This window comes from Oncorhynchus kisutch, unplaced genomic scaffold (assembly GCF_002021735.2).
Source record: "Oncorhynchus kisutch isolate 150728-3 unplaced genomic scaffold, Okis_V2 scaffold3993, whole genome shotgun sequence".
Classification (NCBI taxonomy): Eukaryota; Metazoa; Chordata; class Actinopteri; order Salmoniformes; family Salmonidae; genus Oncorhynchus; species Oncorhynchus kisutch.
This window is the reverse complement of record NW_022265938.1, coordinates 179,454-202,259: the sequence shown is the minus strand read 5'-3', so window position 1 is coordinate 202,259 and position 22,806 is coordinate 179,454. Positions and strand designations below refer to the sequence as shown.

The 22,806-nt window shown below is 41.6% G+C and overlaps 2 protein-coding genes across 3 annotated transcripts; both read left to right on the top strand.

Moving 5' to 3' along the window:
• Positions 1-11: 11 nt before the first annotated feature.
• On the top strand, positions 12-2,977 carry LOC109882534 (beta-2-microglobulin-like). Of its 2 annotated transcripts, XM_031821575.1 has the most exons (4): positions 12-210; positions 1,208-1,480; positions 2,019-2,054; positions 2,154-2,977. In XM_031821575.1, exons 1-3 carry the CDS (start codon positions 147-149, stop codon positions 2,030-2,032), a joined length of 351 nt encoding a protein of 116 aa, XP_031677435.1. In that variant the 5' UTR covers positions 12-146; the 3' UTR covers positions 2,033-2,054; positions 2,154-2,977. The 2 variants fall into 2 exon arrangements, 1 of the variants encoding a protein (XP_031677435.1); XR_004209467.1 differs by having other exon boundaries at positions 55-210; positions 1,208-2,054.
• A 261-nt stretch (positions 2,978-3,238) lies between these two features.
• Positions 3,239-15,609, top strand: LOC109882533 (beta-2-microglobulin-like). The gene is made up of 4 exons (XM_020474641.2): positions 3,239-3,897; positions 9,529-9,801; positions 12,109-12,144; positions 13,698-15,609. Exons 1-3 carry the CDS (start codon positions 3,834-3,836, stop codon positions 12,120-12,122), a joined length of 351 nt encoding a protein of 116 aa, XP_020330230.1. The 5' UTR covers positions 3,239-3,833; the 3' UTR covers positions 12,123-12,144; positions 13,698-15,609.
• The last annotated feature ends 7,197 nt before the right edge of the window (positions 15,610-22,806 follow it).

Sequence of the window (22,806 nt, the reverse complement as noted above, 5' to 3'; positions counted from 1 at the left end):
AACAAGGAGGCGGTCCTGGAGAGCATTGATACGACAGTCTATTACAATTACTTTCAGTTAGGTTATTTCCACAGCCAGGCAAAGGCAGACGGATCTTTCCATTCTCTATTTTATTTGAGTACGAATAATTCCGAATTACACCAAATATGAAGTCTATTCTGTCAATCGTTGTACTTGGGCTCATTTACAGCGCTGTGGAGGCCAAAGAATGTAAGTATCTTGTTTTATAAAGTCAACGCAACGTTTGGAAATGCACGTCTTTATCGATTTCTTACCATCAGTTTGTTTGTACGCTGTTTATATTGTAGTTTGACGTTTTTTTTTACTAGGATATTTATTTAAATACCAAACGTATAACTTTTTTGTAGTTTTTTTGGTTTGTTTATTAAGTACTGTTTCTTGTAAACCCTACATTGTCATGTCATGTGGGAGGAAGGACACCACAACCTCGAGCCCTAGCTAAATAATTTGCATGAACCTTTTGCCATTTTTGCTAGATAATCATTATTTCAACATCCTAATCATTGAATTTTAATCCTCAACTATTTGCTGACATGCCTGTAAATTGATGTGAGAAGTGTGATGTCACATAATGTAAAGTTAATGTAACGTTTTTAACCTGATCAAAAATATAACGTTAAGTGATTGTTTCAGTGGATAGGTTATATTATAGCCTACCTGGTATAGCCCGACATTGACATGACGCCACATTTTGTTATGGCTGGTAATCCCCTCCAGATTTTACTTTCACTTTTAATGAAATGGCTGCTGTCTTTGGCAGCCAGTATTGGCTCGAGCCATAATAATGTCTGATAACTCACAGTCCTTTGTCCCCAAGTGTACTTTACTTTTAAATAACTTTGATAAAATGTATAGCCTATGTAACGGATGTGAAACGGCTAGTTTAGTTAGCGGTGCGCGCTAAATAGCGTTTCAATCGGTGACGTCACTTGCTCTGAGACCTTGAAGTGGAGCGATGGGTAACGATGCTTCGTGGGTGACTATTGTTGATGTGTGCAGAGGGTCCCTGGTTCGCGCCCGGGTATGGGCGAGGGGACGGTCTAAAGTTATACTGTTAAACCTACCTGTGTGAAATGTAAAGGAATATATTTATGTATTCCAATATCTGCAAATGGAATAATAAAACTTGTAACTAATGAAAACCTATGAATCTCCCTATGGCGGTTTCTTTTCGCATTTCTACCAGCTCACCCCAAGGTGCAGGTGTACAGCCGTAACCCTGGCAACTTTGGCGATAAGAACACCCTGATCTGTCACGTGAGTGGCTTCCACCCCCCTGACATCAGCATCCAGCTCCTGAAGAACGGCGTGGAGATCCCCGACGCCAAGCAGACAGACCTGGCCTTCGAACAGGGATGGCAGTTCCACCTCACCAAGAGTGTTGGATTCACACCAGCCAGCGGAGAGGAGTACACCTGCAGAGTCCGTCACCTGAAGAATCTGAAGACCTACACCTGGGGTGAGTTACTAGTGTAGTTAGAGGAGTACACCTGGGGTGAGTTACTAGTGTAGTTAGAGGAGTACACCTGGGGTGAGTTACTAGTGTAGTTAGTAGTTAGAGGAGTACACCTGGGGTGAGTTACTAGTGTAGTTAGTAGTTAGAGGAGTATACCTGGGGTGAGTTACTGATTTAGTTAGTAGTTAGAGGAGTATACCTGGGGTGAGTTACTGATTTAGTTAGTAGTTATAGGAGTACACCTGGGGTGAGCTACTAGTGTAGTTAGAAGAGTATACCTGGGGTGAGTTACTGATTTAGTTAGAGGAGTACACCTGACTGGCCTATCCTCTCACATCTCCACAAGTGTCTAGGGAGGAAGTACAGGGCTTTTTTTGCTGGACAGGGCCCTGGAGAGCTAGGTTCATTATGTGGTCATTGATTTAGATACCAATTGATGAGTCATTAGTTACAGTAAGAGACTGATTTCATGTAGACATATAGTTTGTGGAAGTCTGTAAAACAATGACAATGTTGTCTGTGTTGTTGTTGTTTTCTCCAGAGGCAGATATGTAAGGATCTGGAGCAGGACATAATGGTAGGTATTCAGATTAATTAATTTATATTTATTTGTTAAAACTGTATCTAATTACATGAACTGTAGCTAACTAGATCTTTACCCTTCTTTCTTTAACAGGCGGCCATTCCATCTGTGGTTGTCCAATCCGTGCCAGCCTTTCACTAGAGCTGAGATGACAAACTGGGGCTTTTTTAGTTTTTGTTTTTTTGGTACCACTTTGTTGCCATGGTGCCAGTTTCAATGGTTTTGAATTGACAATCATTACTAAAACACTTACACACAAAATTGTTCAGATTTTTTTTTGGGGGGGCAAGCTATTTTTAATTGACAAATGGCACAGCTTCTGATGAACATCCTCAATCAAAGTCACTTTTTTCAAAACAATAAAGGCTTTTATCAAGTATTTTATTTTTAGATAAAATAAAAAAAAACTTTAATTTCCTTGAAATTGGTACCATTAGATTTGACCACTTTTTCTCATAAATAAACAATAAATAAACAAACTCCATAACTTGCACTATTTGAATGTGGTTTTAGCTATAAGCAACAGTGTAATATAAAGAATGATATTTGATCAGCATTTTAATTTTTAAAGCCCAAATTATTTTCGAGGAAGCCCATGTGATATGTATTTGTGTGACCTGTAAATATCAACGTTCATTTTTGGTTTTGAAGTCATTTATCAATATAACATCTCATCTTCTGTCTATCCTTCAACATTCCTGTAACGGACCCAATTATCAACAGTAAAACAAAATGGGGTCTTTTTACAGGCACATTTTTTGCCAAGTAGAGAACTGTATTTTCATTACTTAAAAAAAAAAAGAAGATATATTCTGTCTTTCCGGTGTATTATACAACACTTTTCTGTTCAGTTTGATTAAATAAATAAATGGTAAACTATTGACATTGGACAACTATTTGACTAAATATTTTTAATTTAAAAAAAATATTTAAAAAAATAATTGGGACCAAAAAATTGCACTTTTTATGATATTTCTTGATTAAATGTCTCTTTAACTGTAAGAACTTGTTGTGATCGACTCAGTCATGTTCAAAAGTCCGTTTTGATAAGTTCTATTCATCATTTAATCAGTAATGTGCTTGTAATAAGCTACTCACATTGCCAAGGCAGGTAGGCAATGTGTGCAGAGGAGTAGTCTACAGCATTATAATGGGTGATGACACAATGTTGACATATCAGATCATACACTATACTTTATTACCATACTTTGTCTCAATGCAATGCATGTCCAGCATTGTAACTGGTAAAAGGAAGATTGCGTCAACTTTGTAACAGACTGCCATGGCTAGAAGGGATACAGCTTTTGTCAAATTCATGTTTTTTTTCTTTTGCATTTCAGCAAACCCTTTTCCAAACCTTATCCAAATTCTCCTAACCTGCTATGAAAAGTAAATTCTCACGTTCATTTCACAAAAGCTGTTTCTCTTCTAGCCCTGTAACTTTTTGGGTCTCAATTTAAGGTTAGGCACAAAGTTAATAGCAACTGTGGTTACGGTTGGGTTTAAAATCAGATAAATGGGTGGGGTTTAGCCATGATTATGACTTTGTGGCTGTATTAACTAGCGACGACCCTGGATCAACCTAGAGAAACATCGAGAGGTGAAGCCTGCATAGCAACTGTGAAGTACGATTTTCAATTGGCGCATTAATCGAAGTGGGTGCGGCTTTACTACATATCACGAAGAATATATATTTTGCTTTCTTCAGACACCGGCTGCAAAGTCTGTTTTGTTTGTCGCAGTTTTATATTTTTTCAGCCTTGGAAAGAAATCATGAAAACTGTTTTGTCCGTGATCGCTTTCTGCGTCTTCCTGGGGTTCATAAACGCAAAAGAATGTAAGAGGTTAAGAGTTTATCACTTTGTCATAATTATTGAAGGGATTGTCTTTGTCACCCATGACCTTCGTGAAAACAGATATTTCCTTAACATTGTTTTAAGGAAACAATAAACAAAGTATTAGGCAGCTATTATTACTTGATACAATATTGAATTTGATGTTTACTATTAGTGCCAATATATACGCATTGAATAACATTCTTAAATGGCAAAAAAGTCTAAAAATAAATCGTAAGGTTTTTGAAGTGTTTGTTTTTATATCTATATATCATTTAACCCCTTATTTTTGTAAGGCACAAAACTACCTCCATACTTCCATTCGTTTTGTATGTGTTGAAGAGTCATGACACCTATGGGGGAGGTAATAGGTGCAAAACGTGTTTGTGAGAGTCTTCCCATTCCATAGAGGGGGTCATAATAGTTTACCGAGGTAAAGACAGTTTCAAGTTCGATTTTCAACGGCTATTCGCGATTTCAAACCTCAATAGCTTTCAAACCACTTGAGCCACAGACTCCAAATAAGTGTCATGATGTTGGAAAAAATAGCAGAACAACATTGCACAGGTCTTATTTTCACGATTTTGACATGAATTCGCTTTCCAAAGCGAATAAACATGTGGAAATGTGAGCAAAATGTTGTAGTCCTAGTTAGTTAGGGAGCGTAAACAAAGTTCAAACTTTTTTTTTACATTTGAATTTCAATATCTCCTTGGTCATGTGACCTAATGACTTCAAACAAGGTTCAGAATGTCCACCAACTCCTCTTCTATATTGAACACCCTTTAGTTTGTCCATTTTTATCTCACATGATTTTACATGAATTTTTCACAAACTTTCAAATGTCAATAGCTCCTTGGTCATGTGACACAACTGATTTCAAGCAAGGTGCAGAATGTCCACTGACTACCCTTCTATATTGCACACTCTTGTTTGTGTACTCTATAATCACACAGTGCAACATACATTTTTCATAGTTTTAAATGTCAATAACTCCTTGGTCCCTAAGAAGCGTGCAGTAGATATACACCCATATTGCATAACCTCTGGTCATGTATCTTCTAAATTGTTGTACATTATTATTATTTTGACAGTTAGGGGGTTCAGTCCAGTGTTGTGTTTACCCTTTTCTTTAATATTTATCTATAGTATTTTGTAGTTTTTAATAAGTACTTATTTTCCCTGTTTTTTTTTTTCCCACAGTATTTAACAGCGGTACACGATAGGAGAGAGACAGATAATATCTCCTTTTTGTCGTTAATATCAACCATAAAGGAAAAGGGCAAAGTACAAGAGTCATGTTATTAATAAGTCCAAAGTAGGGATGGAGAGTGAGATGGTGAGGTAGACTGGACAGGGATGGAGAGTGAGCTGGTGAGGTAGACTGGACAGGGATGGAGAGTGAGATGGTGAGGTAGACTGGACAGGGATGGAGAGTGAGCTGGTGAGGTAGACTGGACAGGGATGGAGAGTGAGCTGGTGAGGTAGACTGGACAGGGATGGAGAGTGAGCTGGTGAGGTAGACTGGACAGGGATGGAGAGTGAGATGGTGAGGTAGACTGGACAGGGATGGAGAGTGAGCTGGTGAGGTAGACTGGACAGGGATGGAGAGTGAGATGGTGAGGTAGACTGGACAGGGATGGAGAGTGAGCTGGTGAGGTAGACTGGACAGGGATGGAGAGTGAGCTGGTGAGGTAGACTGGACAGGGATGGAGAGTGAGCTGGTGAGGTAGACTGGACAGGGATGGAGAGTGAGATGGTGAGGTAGACTGGACAGGGATGGAGAGTGAGCTGGTGAGGTAGACTGGACAGGGATGGAGAGTGAGATGGTGAGGTAGACTGGACAGGGATGGAGAGTGAGCTGGTGAGGTAGACTGGACAGGGATGGAGAGTGAGCTGGTGAGGTAGACTGGACAGGGATGGAGAGTGAGCTGGTGAGGTAGACTGGTCAATATATATACTGAACAGGGATGGAGAGTGAGCTGGTGAGGTAGACTGGACAGGGATGGAGAGTGAGCTGGTGAGGTAGACTGGACAGGGATGGAGAGTGAGCTGGTGAGGTAGGCTGGACAGGGATGGAGAGTGAGCTGGTGAGGTAGACTGGACAGGGATGGAGAGTGAGCTGGTGAGGTAGACTGGACAGGGATGGAGAGTGAGCTGGTGAGGTAGACTGGACAGGGATGGAGAGTGAGCTGGTGAGGTAGACTGGACAGGGATGGAGAGTGAGCTGGTGAGGTAGACTGGACAGGGATGGAGAGTGAGATGGTGAGGTAGACTGGACAGGGATGGAGAGTGAGCTGGTGAGGTAGACTGGACAGGGATGGAGAGTGAGCTGGTGAGGTAGACTGGACAGGGATGGAGAGTGAGCTGGTGAGGTAGACTGGACAGGGATGGAGGGTGAGCTGGTGAGGTAGACTGGACAGGGATGGAGAGTGAGCTGGTGAGGTAGACTGGACAGGGATGGAGAGTGAGCTGGTGAGGTAGACTGGACAGGGATGGAGAGTGAGCTGGTGAGGTAGACTGGACAGGGATGGAGAGTGAGCTGGTGAGGTAGACTGGACAGGGATGGAGAGTGAGCTGGTGAGGTAGACTGGACAGGGATGGAGGGTGAGCTGGTGAGGTAGACTGGACAGGGATGGAGAGTGAGGTAGGCTCGACAATACATATACTGAACAGGGAACCACAGTAATGGTGGCCAGTAAATCAATGAATAAAAATGTAATGTTGACAAATTAAACAGAAATTGTAGACCTTTAAAACTTTTTCATCATGTCAACAGACATTTTACTTCTAATAAGTACGAAATGTTTTGCGGCGTTAACTTCCTCTTTATCCCTGGTTAACTTCCTCTTTATCCCTGGTTGACTTCCTCTTTATCCCTGGTTAACTTCCTCTTTATCCCTGGTTGATGTACATTACAGTGTTAACTTCCTCTTTATCCCTGGTTAACTTCCTCTTTATCCCTGGTTGACTTCCTCTTTATCCCTGGTTGACTTCCTCTTTATCCCTGGTTGACTTCCTCTTTATCCCTGGTTAACTTCCTCTTTATCCCTGGTTCATGTACATTACACAGTGTTAACTTCCTCTTTATCCCTGGTTGACTTCCTCTTTATCCTTGGTTGACTTCCTCTTTATCCCTGGTTAACTTCCTCTTTATCCCTGGTTAACTTCCTCTTTATCCCTGGTTGACTTCCTCTTTATCCCTGGTTGACTTCCTCTTTATCCCTGGTTAACTTCCTCTTTATCCCTGGTTAACTTCCTCTTTATCCCTGGTTGACTTCCTCTTTATCCCTGGTGGATGTACATTACACAGTGTTAACTTCCTCTTTATCCCTGGTTAACTTCCTCTTTATCCCTGGTTAACTTCCTCTTTATCCCTGGTTAACTTCCTCTTTATCCCTGGTTAACTTTCTCTTTATCCCTGGTTGATGTACATGTCAGAGCGTTAACTTCCTCTTTATCCCTGGTGGATGTACATGTCAGAGCCTCTTCAGTGTGGATGAGGTACAGCAGACATTTTCAACAACAAAGACTGCACTTCCTGTTTGTGATCTTACCTCTGTTGAACTCTTATCTTCATTCCTAGTTACAGCACATGGAACCACCGTTGGCAAAACATTCCATCTAAAAACAAAACAAAGTGTAACATGTTATAAATCATATCAATGATGAATGACGAATTAGCCGTCCATTGGGTTATATTATAAATTGTCTTAGTTGCCGTCACTGTTGTCAAAAGACTATAAACATGTTAAATAAAGTGACTAACCCAGTCAGTCTTTGGGCCACATCCAGGTTCTTTATCAGTGGCACACAGGAAGCAGTTGTTGGCTTTGTTTGAACTCTGAAATCATAGGCCTGAACTGAACACATGGTTGAACTGAACACATGGCTGAACTGAACACATGGTTGAACTGAACACATGGCTGAACTGAACACATGGTTGAACTGAACACATGGCTGAACTGAACACATGGTTGAACTGAACACATGGCTGAACTGAACACATGGCTGAACTGAACACATGGCTGAACTGAACACATGGCTGAACTGAACACATGGTTGAACTGAACACATGGTTGAACTGAACACATGGCTGAACTGAACACATGGTTGGACTGAACACATGGCTGAACTGAACACATGGCTGAACTGAACACATGGCTGAACTGAACACATGGTTGAACTGAACACATGGCTGAACTGAACACATGGCTGAACTGAACACATGGCTGAACTGAACACATGGCTGAACTGAACACATGGCTGAACTGAACACATGGTTGAACTGAACACATGGCTGAACTGAACACATGGCTGAACTGAACACATGGTTGAACTGAACACATGGCTGAACTGAACACATGGCTGAACTGAACACATGGCTGAACTGAACACATGGCTGAACTGAACACATGGCTGAACTGAACACATGGTAACGGAAGTCTGATTAGTTTATAGGCAAATGAATACACAAGCCACATTTGTATGCTGTTTTCCTTATCACTATAATCTAGTATAGGTAATTTCCTTCATGCCCCCATTCTACACACAGCCTAAATTATAGGCACTGAACTATTTACAGGACAAAAAAATAAATAAATAGCATATAGGATCCAACCCTATCACAGAGTGAATAAATGTAGAGCGGTTGTAGACTTTAATAAGAAAAAAATCTGAAGTGACAGTTTCATCCCCCACCCAAAACATGTTGTTGCATTGATGCATTGTGTCTTCTAACTGTCCAACAAAAGGATCCAAAGTGTTTGGAAATATTTGTTACCCATAAATCCAAAGGAGGAGGTGTATCCTCGTACCTCTGGCACGTCAGTCAGACTGACAGGCGGTGTAAAAACCTTTATGATGGGGCCGGCAACAGAGTGCCCATTGGCTAAGCACCACAGGGACCAATCAGGAGAGATGGAGTTCCCATTGGCTAAGCACCACAGAGACCAATCAGGAGAGATGGAGTTCCCATTGGCTAAGCACCACAGAGACCAATCAGGAGAGATGGAGTTCCCATTGGCTAAGCACCACAGAGACCAATCAGGAGAGATGGAGTTCCCATTGGCTAAGCACCAAAGGGACCAATCAGGAGAGATGGAGTTCCCATTGGCTAAGCACCACAGAGACCAATCAGGAGAGAATACATACAGGTCAACAACGGCGCCAATTGAAAGTCAAGGGGTGTGTCTGTGGCTTTAGGATTACTCTCTCTTTACAGAGAAACCCCTGTGGTTCAAGTCGAGCTACTCTTCCCCTTTTCGGTCTGCTCTGCGCATGTCTGACAGTGACAGAGCCATACAGCCACTTGCGGATCTTTTCAGTGTCCAGGTGAAAGATAGTTATTGGGGAGGTTGGAACATTTTGTTTAACTTCAAAAACATTTTTGTAAACACCCATGTAAAATGAAGGCCTGCAAAAGCTTACGGATTTAAGTCTAATAGCATGTGAGACGAAAGTAGACAAACATCAGAGTGTGCGATATGAAGGTATAGTCAGAGGACATTCTGAACCTTGTTTGAAGTCAGTTGGGTCACATGACCAAGGAGATTTTGAAGTTTAGAATGTTGAAAAATTCATGTAAAATCATGTGACCAGCCTGACTGTACCATTCCCTCCTCCCCCTGTAGCTCCCCCCAAGGTGCAGGTGTACAGCCGTAACCCAGGGCAACATGGGAAGGACAACACCCTGATCTGTCACGTGAGTGGCTTCCACCCCCCTGACATCAGCATCCAGCTCCTGAAGAACGGTGTGGAGATCCCCGACGCCAAGCAGACAGACCTGGCCTTCGAACAGGGATGGCAGTTCCACCTCACCAAGAGTGTTGGATTCACACCAGCCAGCGGAGAGGAGTACACCTGCAGAGTCCGTCACCTGAAGAATCTGAAGACCTACACCTGGGGTGAGTTACTAGTGTAGTTAGAGGAGTACACCTGGGGTGAGTTACTAGTGTAGTTAGTAGTTAGAGGAGTGCACCTGGGGTGAGTTACTAGTGTAGTTAGTAGTTAGAGGAGTACACCTGGGGTGAGTTACTAGTGTAGTTAGTAGTTAGAGGAGTACACCTGGGGTGAGTTACTAGTGTAGTTAGTAGTTAGAGGAGTACACCTGGGGTGAGTTACTAGTGTAGTTAGTAGTTAGAGGAGTACACCTGGGGTGAGTTACTAGTGTAGTTAGTAGTTAGAGGAGTATACCTGGGGTGAGTTACTAGTGTAGTTAGTAGTTAGAGGAGTACACCTGGGGTGAGTTACTAGTGTAGTTAGAGGAGTACACCTGGGGTGAGTTACTAGTGTAGATAGTAGTTAGAGGAGTACACCTGGGGTGAGTTACTAGTGTAGTTAGAGGAGTACACCTGGGATGAGTTACTAGTGTAGTTAGAGGAGTACACCTGGGGTGAGTTACTAGTGTAGTTAGTAGTTAGAGGAGTACACCTGGGGTGAGTTACTAGTGTAGTTAGAGGAGTACACCTGGGGTGAGTTACTAGTGTAGTTAGAGGAGTACACCTGGGGTGAGTTACTAGTGTAGTTAGTAGTTAGAGGAGTACACCTGTAGAGCCCGCCACCTGAATAACCTCAAGATCAAACCCGGGGTGAGTTAGTTCCCCCTCCTAAATTAACTCTGGCTCCTGTGTTTGTGTGTGACCATCATCACCTGCAGACGGCCAACTACTATATGGAGCTGTTTAGGTGATGAGCAGCTTGACCCTGGCCTTCTATTCTATGGAGCTGTTTAGGTGATGAGCAGCTTGACCCTGGCCTTCTATTCTATGGAGCTGTTTAGCTTGACCCTGTCCTTCTATTCTATGGAGCTGTTTAGGTGATGAGCAGCTTGACCCTGTCCTTCTATTCTATATGAAGCTGTTTAGGTGATGAGCAGCTTGACCCTGTCCTTCTATTCTATGGAGCTGTTTAGGTGATGAGCAGCTTGACCCTGTCCTTCTATTCTATGGAGCTGTTTAGGTGATGAGCAGCTTGACCCTGTCCTTCTATTCTATGGAGCTGTTTAGGTGATGAGCAGCTTGACCCTGTCCTTCTATTCTATGGAGCTGTTTAGCTTGACCCTGTCCTTCTATTCTATGGAGCTGTTTAGGTGATGAGCAGCTTGACCCTGGCCTTCTATTCTATGGAGCTGTTTAGGTGATGAGCAGCTTGACCCTGTCCTTCTATTCTATGGAGCTGTTTAGGTGATGAGCAGCTTGACCCTGTCCTTCTATTCTATGGAGCTGTTTAGCTTGACCCTGTCCTTCTATTCTATGGAGCTGTTTAGGTGATGAGCAGCTTGACCCTGTCCTTCTATTCTATATGAAGCTGTTTAGGTGATGAGCAGCTTGACCCTGTCCTTCTATTCTATGGAGCTGTTTAGGTGATGAGCAGCTTGACCCTGTTCTTCTATACTATGGAGCTGTTTAGGTGATGAGCAGCTTGACCCTGTCCTTCTATTCTATGGAGCTGTTTAGGTGATGAGCAGCTTGACCCTGTTCTTCTATACTATGGAGCTGTTTAGGTGATGAGCAGCTTGACCCTGTCCTTCTATTCTATGGAGCTGTTTAGGTGATGAGCAGCTTGACCCTGTCCTTCTATTCTATGGAGATGTTTAGGTGATGAGCAGCTTGACCCTGTCCTTAATGTCTATTTGTGTCACGCCCTGACCTCAGAGATCCTTATTTATTCTCTATGTTTGGTTGGGTCAGGGTGTGACTCTGGTGGGAAAATCTATGTTTTCTATTTCTTTGTTGTTTTTGCCATGTGTGGTTCCCAATCAGAGGCAGCTGTTTATCGTTGTCTCTGGTTGGGGATCATATATATAAGTAGTGAATTTCCGTTTGGGTTTTGTGGGGTGTTGTTTTCTGTTTAGTGTGTTACCTGACAGAACTGTTTGCTTTCAAGTTATTTTGTTTGAGAGTTTTTTTTTTTATAATAAAGATCACGAACACTTTCCACGCTGCACTTTGGTCCACTCCTTTGGTCCACTCCTTTGGTCCACTCCTTTGGTCCACTCCTTTGGTCCACTCCTTTGGTCCACTCCTTTGGTCCACTCCTTTGGTCCACTCCTTTGGTCCACTCCTTTCGACAATAGCCGTTACAAATTGATTGTCGGGTTAAAATACTAAATCCCATTTTACTGGCATAAGCCATGGTAGGATTGTAGTTAGTTGGGAGTCTGAATGTAAAAACAATAACATTGCTGTCTGTGTTGTTGTTGTTTTCTCCAGAGGCAGATATGTAAGGATCTGGAACAGGACATAATGGTAGGTATTCAGATTAATTAATTTATATTTATTTATAATAGTAATATATGCCATTTTGTAGATGTTTTAATCCAATGTGATTTACAGTCATGCGTGTCTATACACTACCGTTCAGTTTGGGGTCACTTAGAAATTTCCTTGTTTTTGAAAGAAAAGCTTCTTTTTTTTTGTCCATTAAATAATATCAAATTGATCAGAAATACAGTGTTGACATTGTTAATGTTGTAAATGACTATTGTAGCTGGAAACGGCTGATTTTTAATGGAATATCTACATAGGCGTACAGAGGGCCATTATCAGCAACCATCACTCCTGTGTTCCAATGGCACGTTGTGTTAACTAATTCAAGTTTGTCATTTTAAAAGGCTAATTGATCATTAGAAAACCCTTTTGCAATTATGTTAGCACAGCTGAAAACTGTTGTGCTGATTAAAGAAGTAATAAAACGGGCCTTCTTTAGACTAGTTGAGTATCTGGAGCATCAGCATTTGTGGGTTGGGTTACAGGCCCAAAATGGCCAGAAACAAATAACTTTCTTCTGAAACGTGTCAGTCTATTATTGTTCTGAGAAATGAAGGCTATTCCATGCGAGAAATTGCCAAGAAACTGAAGATCGCGTACAACACTGTGTACTACTCCCTTCACAGAACAGCGCAAACTGGTGCTAACCAGAATAGAAAGAGGAGTGGGAGGCCCCGGTGAACAACTGAGCATGAGGACAAGTACATTAGAGTGTCTAGTTTGAGGTTCTTCAGGAAGCATGTGGTGAAATCTCTTCAAATGACTTCAACAAACTGACAACTATAAAATGCCAAAGATCTGCTAGGCTGTAATTGCAGCAAAAAGCAAAGTTTGAAGGACACAATTATTATTTCAATTAAAAATCATTATTTGTGGGCCTCCCGGGTGGCGCAGTGGTTAAGGGCGCTGTACTGCAGCGCCAGCTGTGCCATCAGAGACTCTGGGTTCACGCCCAGGCTCTGTTGTAACCGGCCGCGACCGTGGGGCGACGCACCGTCTGGTTTAGGGAGGGTTTGGCCGGTAGGGATATCCTTGTCTCATCGCGCACCAGCGACTCCTGTGGCGGGCCGCCAGGTGCACGGTGTTTCCTCCGGCACATTGGTGCAGCTGGCTTCCGGGGTTGGATGGCGCTGTGTTAAGAAGCAGTGCGGCTTGGGTTGGATGCATGACTTTCAACCTTTGTCTCTCCCGAGCCCGTACGGGAGTTGTAGCGATGAGACAAGATAGTAGCTACTACAACAATTGGACACCATGAAATTGGCGAGAAAAAGGGGTAAAATAAAAAAAATAAAAAAATATAATAACCTTATTGAATATATTTCCTATTCATTTTTAAACAATTGGATATAATTGGATACAATTGGAATAAACTAATTTCATGTATATTTTTATGGAAAAAAAGGAAATTTCGAAGTGACCCCAAACCGTTGAACGGGTAATTATGTATTTATTGAAACTGTATCTAAATAGATTAACTGTAACTAGATGAAATCATAACTAAAACTCCTACCTTTACCCATCTTTCTGAACAGGGGGCCATTCCATCTGTGACCAGCCCTACACTAGAGCTGAGATGACTGTAATTTTCCCTGCTCAACATGGGCTTTCATTTTCATTTTTGATAACACTTTGTGCCAAGGTGCCAGTTTCAAGGGTTTCGAGTTTTAGAGAATCATTACTAAATACTTAAATGATTACAGATGTGTGGGTGACCTCTTCTAGAAAATCTGCCAGTACTTCTGGCTGAGAATTCAATGTGTGGGTGACCTCTTCTAGAAAATCTGCCAGTACTTCTGGCTGAGAATTCAATGTGTGGGTGACCTCTTCTAGAAAATCTGTCTGTATTTCTGGCTGAGAATTCAATGTGTGGCTGACCTCTTCTAGAAAATCTGCCAGTACTTCTAGCTGAGAATCCAATGTGTGGGTGACCTCTTCTAGAAAATCTGCCAGTACTTCTAGCTGAGAATCCAATGTGTGGGTGACCTCTTCTAGAAAATCTGCCAGTACTTCTGGCTGAGAATTCAATGTGTGGGTGACCACTTCTAGAAAATCTGTCTGTATTTCTGGCTGAGAATTCAATGTGTGGCTGACCTCTTCTAGAAAATCTGCCAGTACTTCTAGCTGAGAATCCAATGTGTGGGTGACCTCTTCTAGAAAATCTGCCAGTACTTCTAGCTGAGAATCCAATGTGTGGGTGACCTCTTCTAGAAAATCTGCCAGTACTTCTGGCTGAGAATTCAATGTGTGGGTGACCACTTCTAGAAAATCTGTCTGTACTTCTGGCTGAGAATTCAATGTGTGGGTGACCTCTTCTAGAAAATCTGCCAGTACTTCTAGCTGAGAATCCAATGTGTGGGTGACCTCTTCTAGAAAATCTGCCAGTACTTCTAGCTGAGAATCCAATGTGTGGGTGACCTCTTCTAGAAAATCTGCCAGTACTTCTAGCTGAGAATCCAATGTGTGGGTGACCTCTTCTAGAAAATCTGCCAGTACTTCTGGCTGAGAATTCAATGTGTGGGTGACCACTTCTAGAAAATCTGTCTGTATTTCTGGCTGAGAATTCAATGTGTGGCTGACCTCTTCTAGAAAATCTGCCAGTACTTCTAGCTGAGAATCCAATGTGTGGGTGACCTCTTCTAGAAAATCTGCCAGTACTTCTAGCTGAGAATCCAATGTGTGGGTGACCTCTTCTAGAAAATCTGCCAGTACTTCTGGCTGAGAATTCAATGTGTGGGTGACCACTTCTAGAAAATCTGTCTGTACTTCTGGCTGAGAATTCAATGTGTGGGTGACCTCTTCTAGAAAATCTGCCAGTACTTCTAGCTGAGAATCCAATGTGTGGGTGACCTCTTCTAGAAAATCTGCCAGTACTTCTAGCTGAGAATCCAATGTGTGGGTGACCTCTTCTAGAAAATCTGCCAGTACTTCTAGCTGAGAATCCAATGTGTGGGTGACCACTTCTAGAAAATCTGCCAGTACTTCTAGCTGAGAATCCAATGTGTGGGTGACCTCTTCTAGAAAATCCGCTGGTATTTCTGGCTGTGCATCACATTCTCTTCTTTAAAAACACTAATTAATGATTGATCGAGTATTTTCATTATATTTTAGATGTGTGGGGACTCCTTTAATATCCTTGAAGTTGGTACCATTAAGTTGTGAGCACTACTTTTTTAAACATAATTTTAAACACCTATGTTGATGTGGTTTTAGTTACAAGCACAAATCGTCAACAATGTAAAATTTGATAAAAAATATATTTAAAAGCCCAAATAATTTGCAGAACATCCATTGTTGTATTTGCTTGTAAACTAGACATGTCCTTTTTGCTTTGGAGTCATTTTTTTCATCAACACCATGAAATCAAATCTTATATCCTTCAATGTTTCTGTAAATTACCAGTTATCAACAGTCTAATAAAATAGTCGTTTTTTGTTGATAATTAGAGAACTGTATTTTTACGATGGGTTTTCTTTCAAAAGCAGCGTCTGTTTTTCAATCTTTGAGTGATACAGAACCAGGGTCAGTCCCCAGAGGACTGGAGTTGTGCCTATCCCTGGTCTACAGTGTTGTCAGAATGTTTATTTTAGGAACGCCCATATATGTATGTCCATACAGTGTTGTCAGAATGTTTATTTTAGGAACGCCCATATATGTATGTCCATACAGTGTTGTCAGAATGTTTATTTTTAGGAACGCCCATATATGTGTGTCCATACAGTGTTGTCAGAATGTTTATTTTAGGAACGCCCATATATGTATGTCCATACCGTTTGTAAAACACAAATGTAATTTTTTTAAAGATGGCCGTTCTGGACAAGACTAAAAAAAATACATTGGTGCGTTCTTACTGGGGTGTAGCCTACCCCCTGCAATGGAATTTTATGAATGCTCATGTGGTAGGCCCACCGTTTGTAAAACAGGCTGTTGCATTGGATTTATTAGTCCCGATTCCTGTTGACTAATCAATTTGGATACAAACTTGAAAACACTGACCATGACATTTTAAACTACTGGACAGCTGTTGTGAGTAACCTGGTTGGCTGACCATGACATTTTAAACTACTGGACAGCTGTTGTGAGTAACCTGGTTGGATGACCGGGACATTTTAAACTACTGGACAGCTGTTGTGAGTAACCTGGTTGGCTGACCATGACATTTTAAACTACTGGACAGCTGTTGTGAGTAACCTGGTTGGATGACCGGGACATTTTAAACTACTGGACAGCTGTTGTGAGTAGCCTGGTTGGCTGACCGTGACATTTTAAACTACTGGACAGCTGTTGTGAGTAGCCTGGTTGGCTGACCGTGACATTTTAAACTACTGGACAGCTGTTGTGAGTAGCCTGGTTGGATGACCATGACATTTTAAACTACTGGACAGCTGTTGTGAGTAACCTGGTTGGATGACCATGACATTTTAAACTACTGGACAGCTGTTGTGAGTAACCTGGTTGGATGACCGGGACATTTTAAACTACTGGACAGCTGTTGTGAGTAACCTGGTTGGCTGACCATGACATTTTAAACTACTGGACAGCTGTTGTGAGTAACCTGGTTGGATGACCGGGACATTTTAAACTACTGGACAGCTGTTGTGAGTAGCCTGGTTGGCTGACCGTGACATTTTAAACTACTGGACAGCTGTTGTGAGTAGCCTGGTTGGCTGACCGTGACATTTTAAACTACTGGACAGCTGTTGTGAGTAGCCTGGTTGGCTGACCGGGACATTTTAAACTACTGGACAGCTGTTGTGAGTAACCTGGTTGGATGACAATGACATTTTAAACTACTGGACAGCTGTTGTGAGTAACCTGGTCGGCTGACCATGACATTTTAAACTACTGGACAGCTGTTGTGAGTAGCCTGGTTGGATGACCGTGACATTTTATACTACTGGACAGCTGTTGTGAGTAACCTGGTTGGATGACCATGACATTTTAAACTACTGGACAGCTGTTGTGAGTAACCTGGTCGGCTGACCGTGACATTTTATACTACTGGACAGCTGTTGTGAGTAACCTGGTCGGCTGACCATGACATTTTAAACTACTGGACAGCTGTTGTGAGTAACCTGGTTGGCTGACCATGACATTTTATACTACTGGACAGCTGTTGTGAGTAACCTGGTTGGCTGACCATGACATTTTAAACTACTGGACAGCTGTTGTGAGTAACCTGGTTGGCTGACCGTGACATTTTAAACTACTGGACAGCTGTTGTGAGTAACCTGGTCGGCTGACCGTGACATTTTAAACTACTGGACAGCTGTTGTGAGTAACCTGGTCGGCTGACCGTGACATTTTAAACTACTGGACAGCTGTTGTGAGTAACCTGGTCGGCTGACCGTGACATTTTAAACTACTGGACAGCTGTTGTGAGTAACCTGGTCGGCTGACCGTGACATTTTATACTACTGGACAGCTGTTGTGAGTAACCTGGTCGGCCATTTTACTTTTTTGACCTGTCCTGTTTTTAGAACATGTTGTTTGTTAATGTCAGCAGTTTCTATGTATTATCTATTTGATTGAGTGTGATTTAGGTCAGGCTATTTGATTGAGTGTGATTTAGGTCAGGCTATTTGATTGAGTGTGATTTAGGTCAGGCTATTTGATTGAGTGTGATTTAGGTCAGGCTATTTGATTGAGTGTGATTTAGGTCAGGCTATTTGATTGAGTGTGATTTAGGTCAGGCTATTTGATTGAGTGTGATTTAGGTCAGGCTATTTGATTGAGTGTGATTTAGGTCAGGCTATTTGATTGAGTGTGATTTAGGTCAGGCTATTTGATTGAGTGTGATTTAGGTCAGGCTATTTGATTGAGTGTGATTTAGGTCAGGCTATTTGATTGAGTGTGATTTAGGTCAGGCTATTTGATTGAGTGTGATTTAGGTCAGGCTATTTGATTGAGTGTGATTTAGGTCAGGCTATTTGATTGAGTGTGATTTAGGTCAGGCTATTTGATTGAGTGTGATTTAGGTCAGGCTATTTGATTGAGTGTGATTTAGGTCAGGCTATTTGATTGAGTGTGATTTAGGTCAGGCTATTTGATTGAGTGTGATTTAGGTCAGGCTATTTGATTGAGTGTGATTTAGGTCAGGCTATTTGATTGAGTGTGATTTAGGTCAGGCTATTTGATTGAGTGTGATTTAGGTCAGGCTATTTGATTGAGTGTGATTTAGGTCAGGCTATTTGATTGAGTGTGATTTAGGTCAGGCTATTTGATTGAGTGTGATTTAGGTCAGGCTATTTGATTGAGTGTGATTTAGGTCAGGCTATTTGATTGAGTGTGATTTAGGTCAGGCTATTTGATTGAGTGTGATTTAGGTCAGGCTATTTGATTGAGTGTGATTTAGGTCAGGCTATTTGATTGAGTGTGATTTAGGTCAGGCTATTTGATTGAGTGTGATTTAGGTCAGGCTATTTGATTGAGTGTGATTTAGGTCAGGCTATTTGATTGAGTGTGATTTAGGTCAGGCTATTTGATTGAGTGTGATTTAGGTCAGGCTATTTGATGAGTGTGATTTAGGTCAGGCTATTTGATTGAGTGTGATTTAGGTCAGGCTATTTGATTGAGTGTGATTTAGGTCAGGCTATTTGATTGAGTGTGATTTAGGTCAGGCTATTTGATTGAGTGTGATTTAGGTCAGGCTATTTGATTGAGTGTGATTTAGGTCAGGCTATTTGATTGAGTGTGATTTAGGTCAGGCTATTTGATTGAGTGTGATTTAGGTCAGGCTATTTGATTAGTGTGATTTAGGTCAGGCTATTTGATTGAGTGTGATTTAGGTCAGGCTATTTGATTGAGTGTGATTTAGGTCAGGCTATTTGATTGAGTGTGATTTAGGTCAGGCTATTTGATTGAGTGTGATTTAGGTCAGGCTATTTGATTGAGTGTGATTTAGGTCAGGCTATTTGATTGAGTGTGATTTAGGTCAGGCTATTTGATTGAGTGTGATTTAGGTCAGGCTATTTGATTGAGTGTGATTTAGGTCAGGCTATTTGATTGAGTGTGATTTAGGTCAGGCTATTTGATTGAGTGTGATTTAGGTCAGGCTATTTGATTGAGTGTGATTTAGGTCAGGCTATTTGATTGAGTGTGATTTAGGTCAGGCTATTTGATTGAGTGTGATTTAGGTCAGGCTATTTGATTGAGTGTGATTTAGGTCAGGCTATTTGATTGAGTGTGATTTAGGTCAGGCTATTTGATTGAGTGTGATTTAGGTCAGGCTATTTGATTGAGTGTGATTTAGGTCAGGCTATTTGATTGAGTGTGATTTAGGTCAGGCTATTTGATTGAGTGTGATTTAGGTCAGGCTATTTGATTGAGTGTGATTTAGGTCAGGCTATTTGATTGAGTGTGATTTAGGTCAGGCTATTTGATTGAGTGTGATTTAGGGTCAGGCTATTTGATTGAGTGTGATTTAGGTCAGGCCTATTTTGATTGAGTGTGATTTAGGTCAGGCTATTTGATTGAGTGTGATTTAGGTCAGGCTATTTGATTGAGTGTTGATTTAGGTTCAGGCTATTTGATTGAGTGTGATTTAGGTCAGGCTATTTGATTGAGTGTGATTTAGGTCAGGCTATTTGATTGAGTGTGATTTAGGTCCAGGCTATTTGATTGAGTGTGATTTTAGGTCAGGCTATTTGATTGAGTGTGATTTAGGTCAGGCTATTTGATTGAGTGTGATTTAGGTCAGGCTATTTGATTGAGTGTGATTTAGGTCAGGCTATTTGATTGAGTGTGATTTAGGTCAGGCTATTTGATTGAGTGTGATTTAGGTCAGGCTATTTGATTGAGTGTGATTTAGGTCAGGCTATTTGATTGAGTGTGATTTAGGTCAGGCTATTTGATTGAGTGTGATTTAGGTCAGGCTATTTGATTGAGTGTGATTTAGGTCAGGCTATTTGATTGAGTGTGATTTAGGTCAGGCTATTTGATTGAGTGTGATTTAGGTCAGGCTATTTGATTGAGTGTGATTTAGGTCAGGCTATTTGATTGAGTGTGATTTAGGTCAGGCTATTTGATTGAGTGTGATTTAGGTCAGGCTATTTGATGAGTGTGATTTAGGTCAGGCTATTTGATTGAGTGTGATTTAGGTCAGGCTATTTGATTGAGTGTGATTTAGGTCAGGCTATTTGATTGAGTGTGATTAGGTCAGGCTATTGATTGAGTGTGATTTAGGTCAGGCTATTTGATTGAGTGTGATTTAGGTCAGGCTATTTGATTGAGTGTGATTTAGGTCAGGCTATTTGATTGAGTGTGATTTAGGTCAGGCTATTTGATTGAGTGTGATTTAGGTCAGGCTATTTGATTGAGTGTGATTTAGGTCAGGCTATTTGATTGAGTGTGATTTAGGTCAGGCTATTTGATTGAGTGTGATTTAGGTCAGGCTATTTGATTGAGTGTGATTTAGGTCAGGCTATTTGATTGAGTGTGATTTAGGTCAGGCTATTTGATTGAGTGTGATTTAGGTCAGGCTATTTGATTGAGTGTGATTTAGGTCAGGCTATTTGATTGAGTGTGATTTAGGTCAGGCTATTTGATTGAGTGTGATTTAGGTCAGGCTATTTGATTGAGTGTGATTTAGGTCAGGCTATTTGATTGAGTGTGATTTAGGTCAGGCTATTTGATTGAGTGTGATTTAGGTCAGGCTATTTGATTGAGTGTGATTTAGGTCAGGCTATTTGATTGAGTGTGATTTAGGTCAGGCTATTTGATTGAGTGTGATTTAGGTCAGGCTATTTGATTGAGTGTGATTTAGGTCAGGCTATTTGATTGAGTGTGATTTAGGTCAGGCTATTTGATTGAGTGTGATTTAGGTCAGGCTATTTGATTGAGTGTGATTTAGGTCAGGCTATTTGATTGAGTGTGATTTAGGTCAGGCTATTTGATTGAGTGTGATTTAGGTCAGGCTATTTGATTGAGTGTGATTTAGGTCAGGCTATTTGATTGAGTGTGATTTAGGTCCGGCTATTTGATTGAGTGTGATTTAGGTCCGGCTATTTGATTGAGTGTGATTTAGGTCAGGCTATTTGATTGAGTGTGATTTAGGTCAGGCTATTTGATTGAGTGTGATTTAGGTCAGGCTATTTGATTGAGTGTGATTTAGGTCCGGCTATTTGATTGAGTGTGATTTAGGTCAGGCTATTTGATTGAGTGTGATTTAGGTCAGGCTATTTGATTGAGTGTGATTTAGGTCAGGCTATTTGATTGAGTGTGATTTAGGTCAGGCTATTTGATTGAGTGTGATTTAGGTCAGGCTATTTGATTGAGTGTGATTTAGGTCAGGCTATTTGATTGAGTGTGATTTAGGTCAGGCTATTTGATCAGAGAAACCTGCATGATGTAAAAAAATAGTTTTCTGGCTCATTACATTGTCATACATTTGTATCTCCGCTATACTCTCCAACGGCACCCTGGAGAGGCATGCTGGGAATGGACTAGATAAATATTTGGAGTCCCTGCCTTTGACTAAGTGGGCACTTCTTATCACAGGGCGGCGTCAGCGCTCACCTAAAAAGCCCATATGCCACTGGTTGAGAGAAGTTGTCATCGTTGTTGGAGGTGTGTCTTGTTCAGTTTAGCTCAGAAAATGCCGCTCTCATCAATCTGCTGCCATACACCTCATCTTGCCTAATGAGAGGTCCTGGGTCTCACCTCATCCTGCCTAATGAGAGGACCAGGTCTCACCTCATCCTGCCTAATGAGAGGACCTGGTCTCACCTCATCCTGCCCAATGAGAGGACTGGTTCTGGGTCTCACCTCATCCTGCCTAATGAGAGGTTCTGGGTCTCACCTCATCCTGCCAAATGAGAGGACCTGGTCTCACCTCATCCTGCCCAATGAGAGGACTGGTTCTGGGTCTCACCTCATCCTGCCCAATGAGAGGACTGGTCCTGGGTCTCACCTCATCCTGCCTAATGAGAGGACCGGTTCTGGGTCTCACCTCATCCTGCCTAATGAGAGGAACGGTTCTGGGTCTCACCTCATCCTGCCTAATGAGAGGACCTGCCCTGGTCTCACCTCATCCTGCCTAATAAGAGGAACGGTTCTGGGTCTCACCTCATCCTGCCTAATGAGAGGACCGGCCCTGGTCTCACCTCATCCTGCCTAATGAGAGGACCAGCCCCTGTCTCACCTCATCCCTCCTAATGAGAGGACCGTGCACAGAACACTGTTCTGTTGAGTTTTATTAAAAAAACTACATTGTGAACTATTGACATGACTTACTTAGTCCTTTAGGTTCTTATGTGGAACATAGGGCTTCCAGGAGACAGAGCCACAGGACATTAATTGGAATCAAAAATCCTTGTGAACAAAAAATGCTCATTTATATGTTGACATGATTGATATCTCTTGATGAAATATCTCTAAAGATCTCAGTCGTTGTCAACGGTCGTTTTTTGAGAAGTTATAGTTCTATATTATTATCAATGAATAAATCAGTAAAATACTTGTAATAAGCTAATCACATTTCCAAGGCAGGAAGGCAATGAATGCAGAGCAGTAATCTACAGCGGTGGTCACCAACCTTTTTCTGAGTCAAGATCACTTTCTTGAGTCAAAATGCAAGCCGATGATCTACCGCTGAGATTTATTTTATAAACATTACTTTAAAAAACGTAAGTCTATGCAACATTA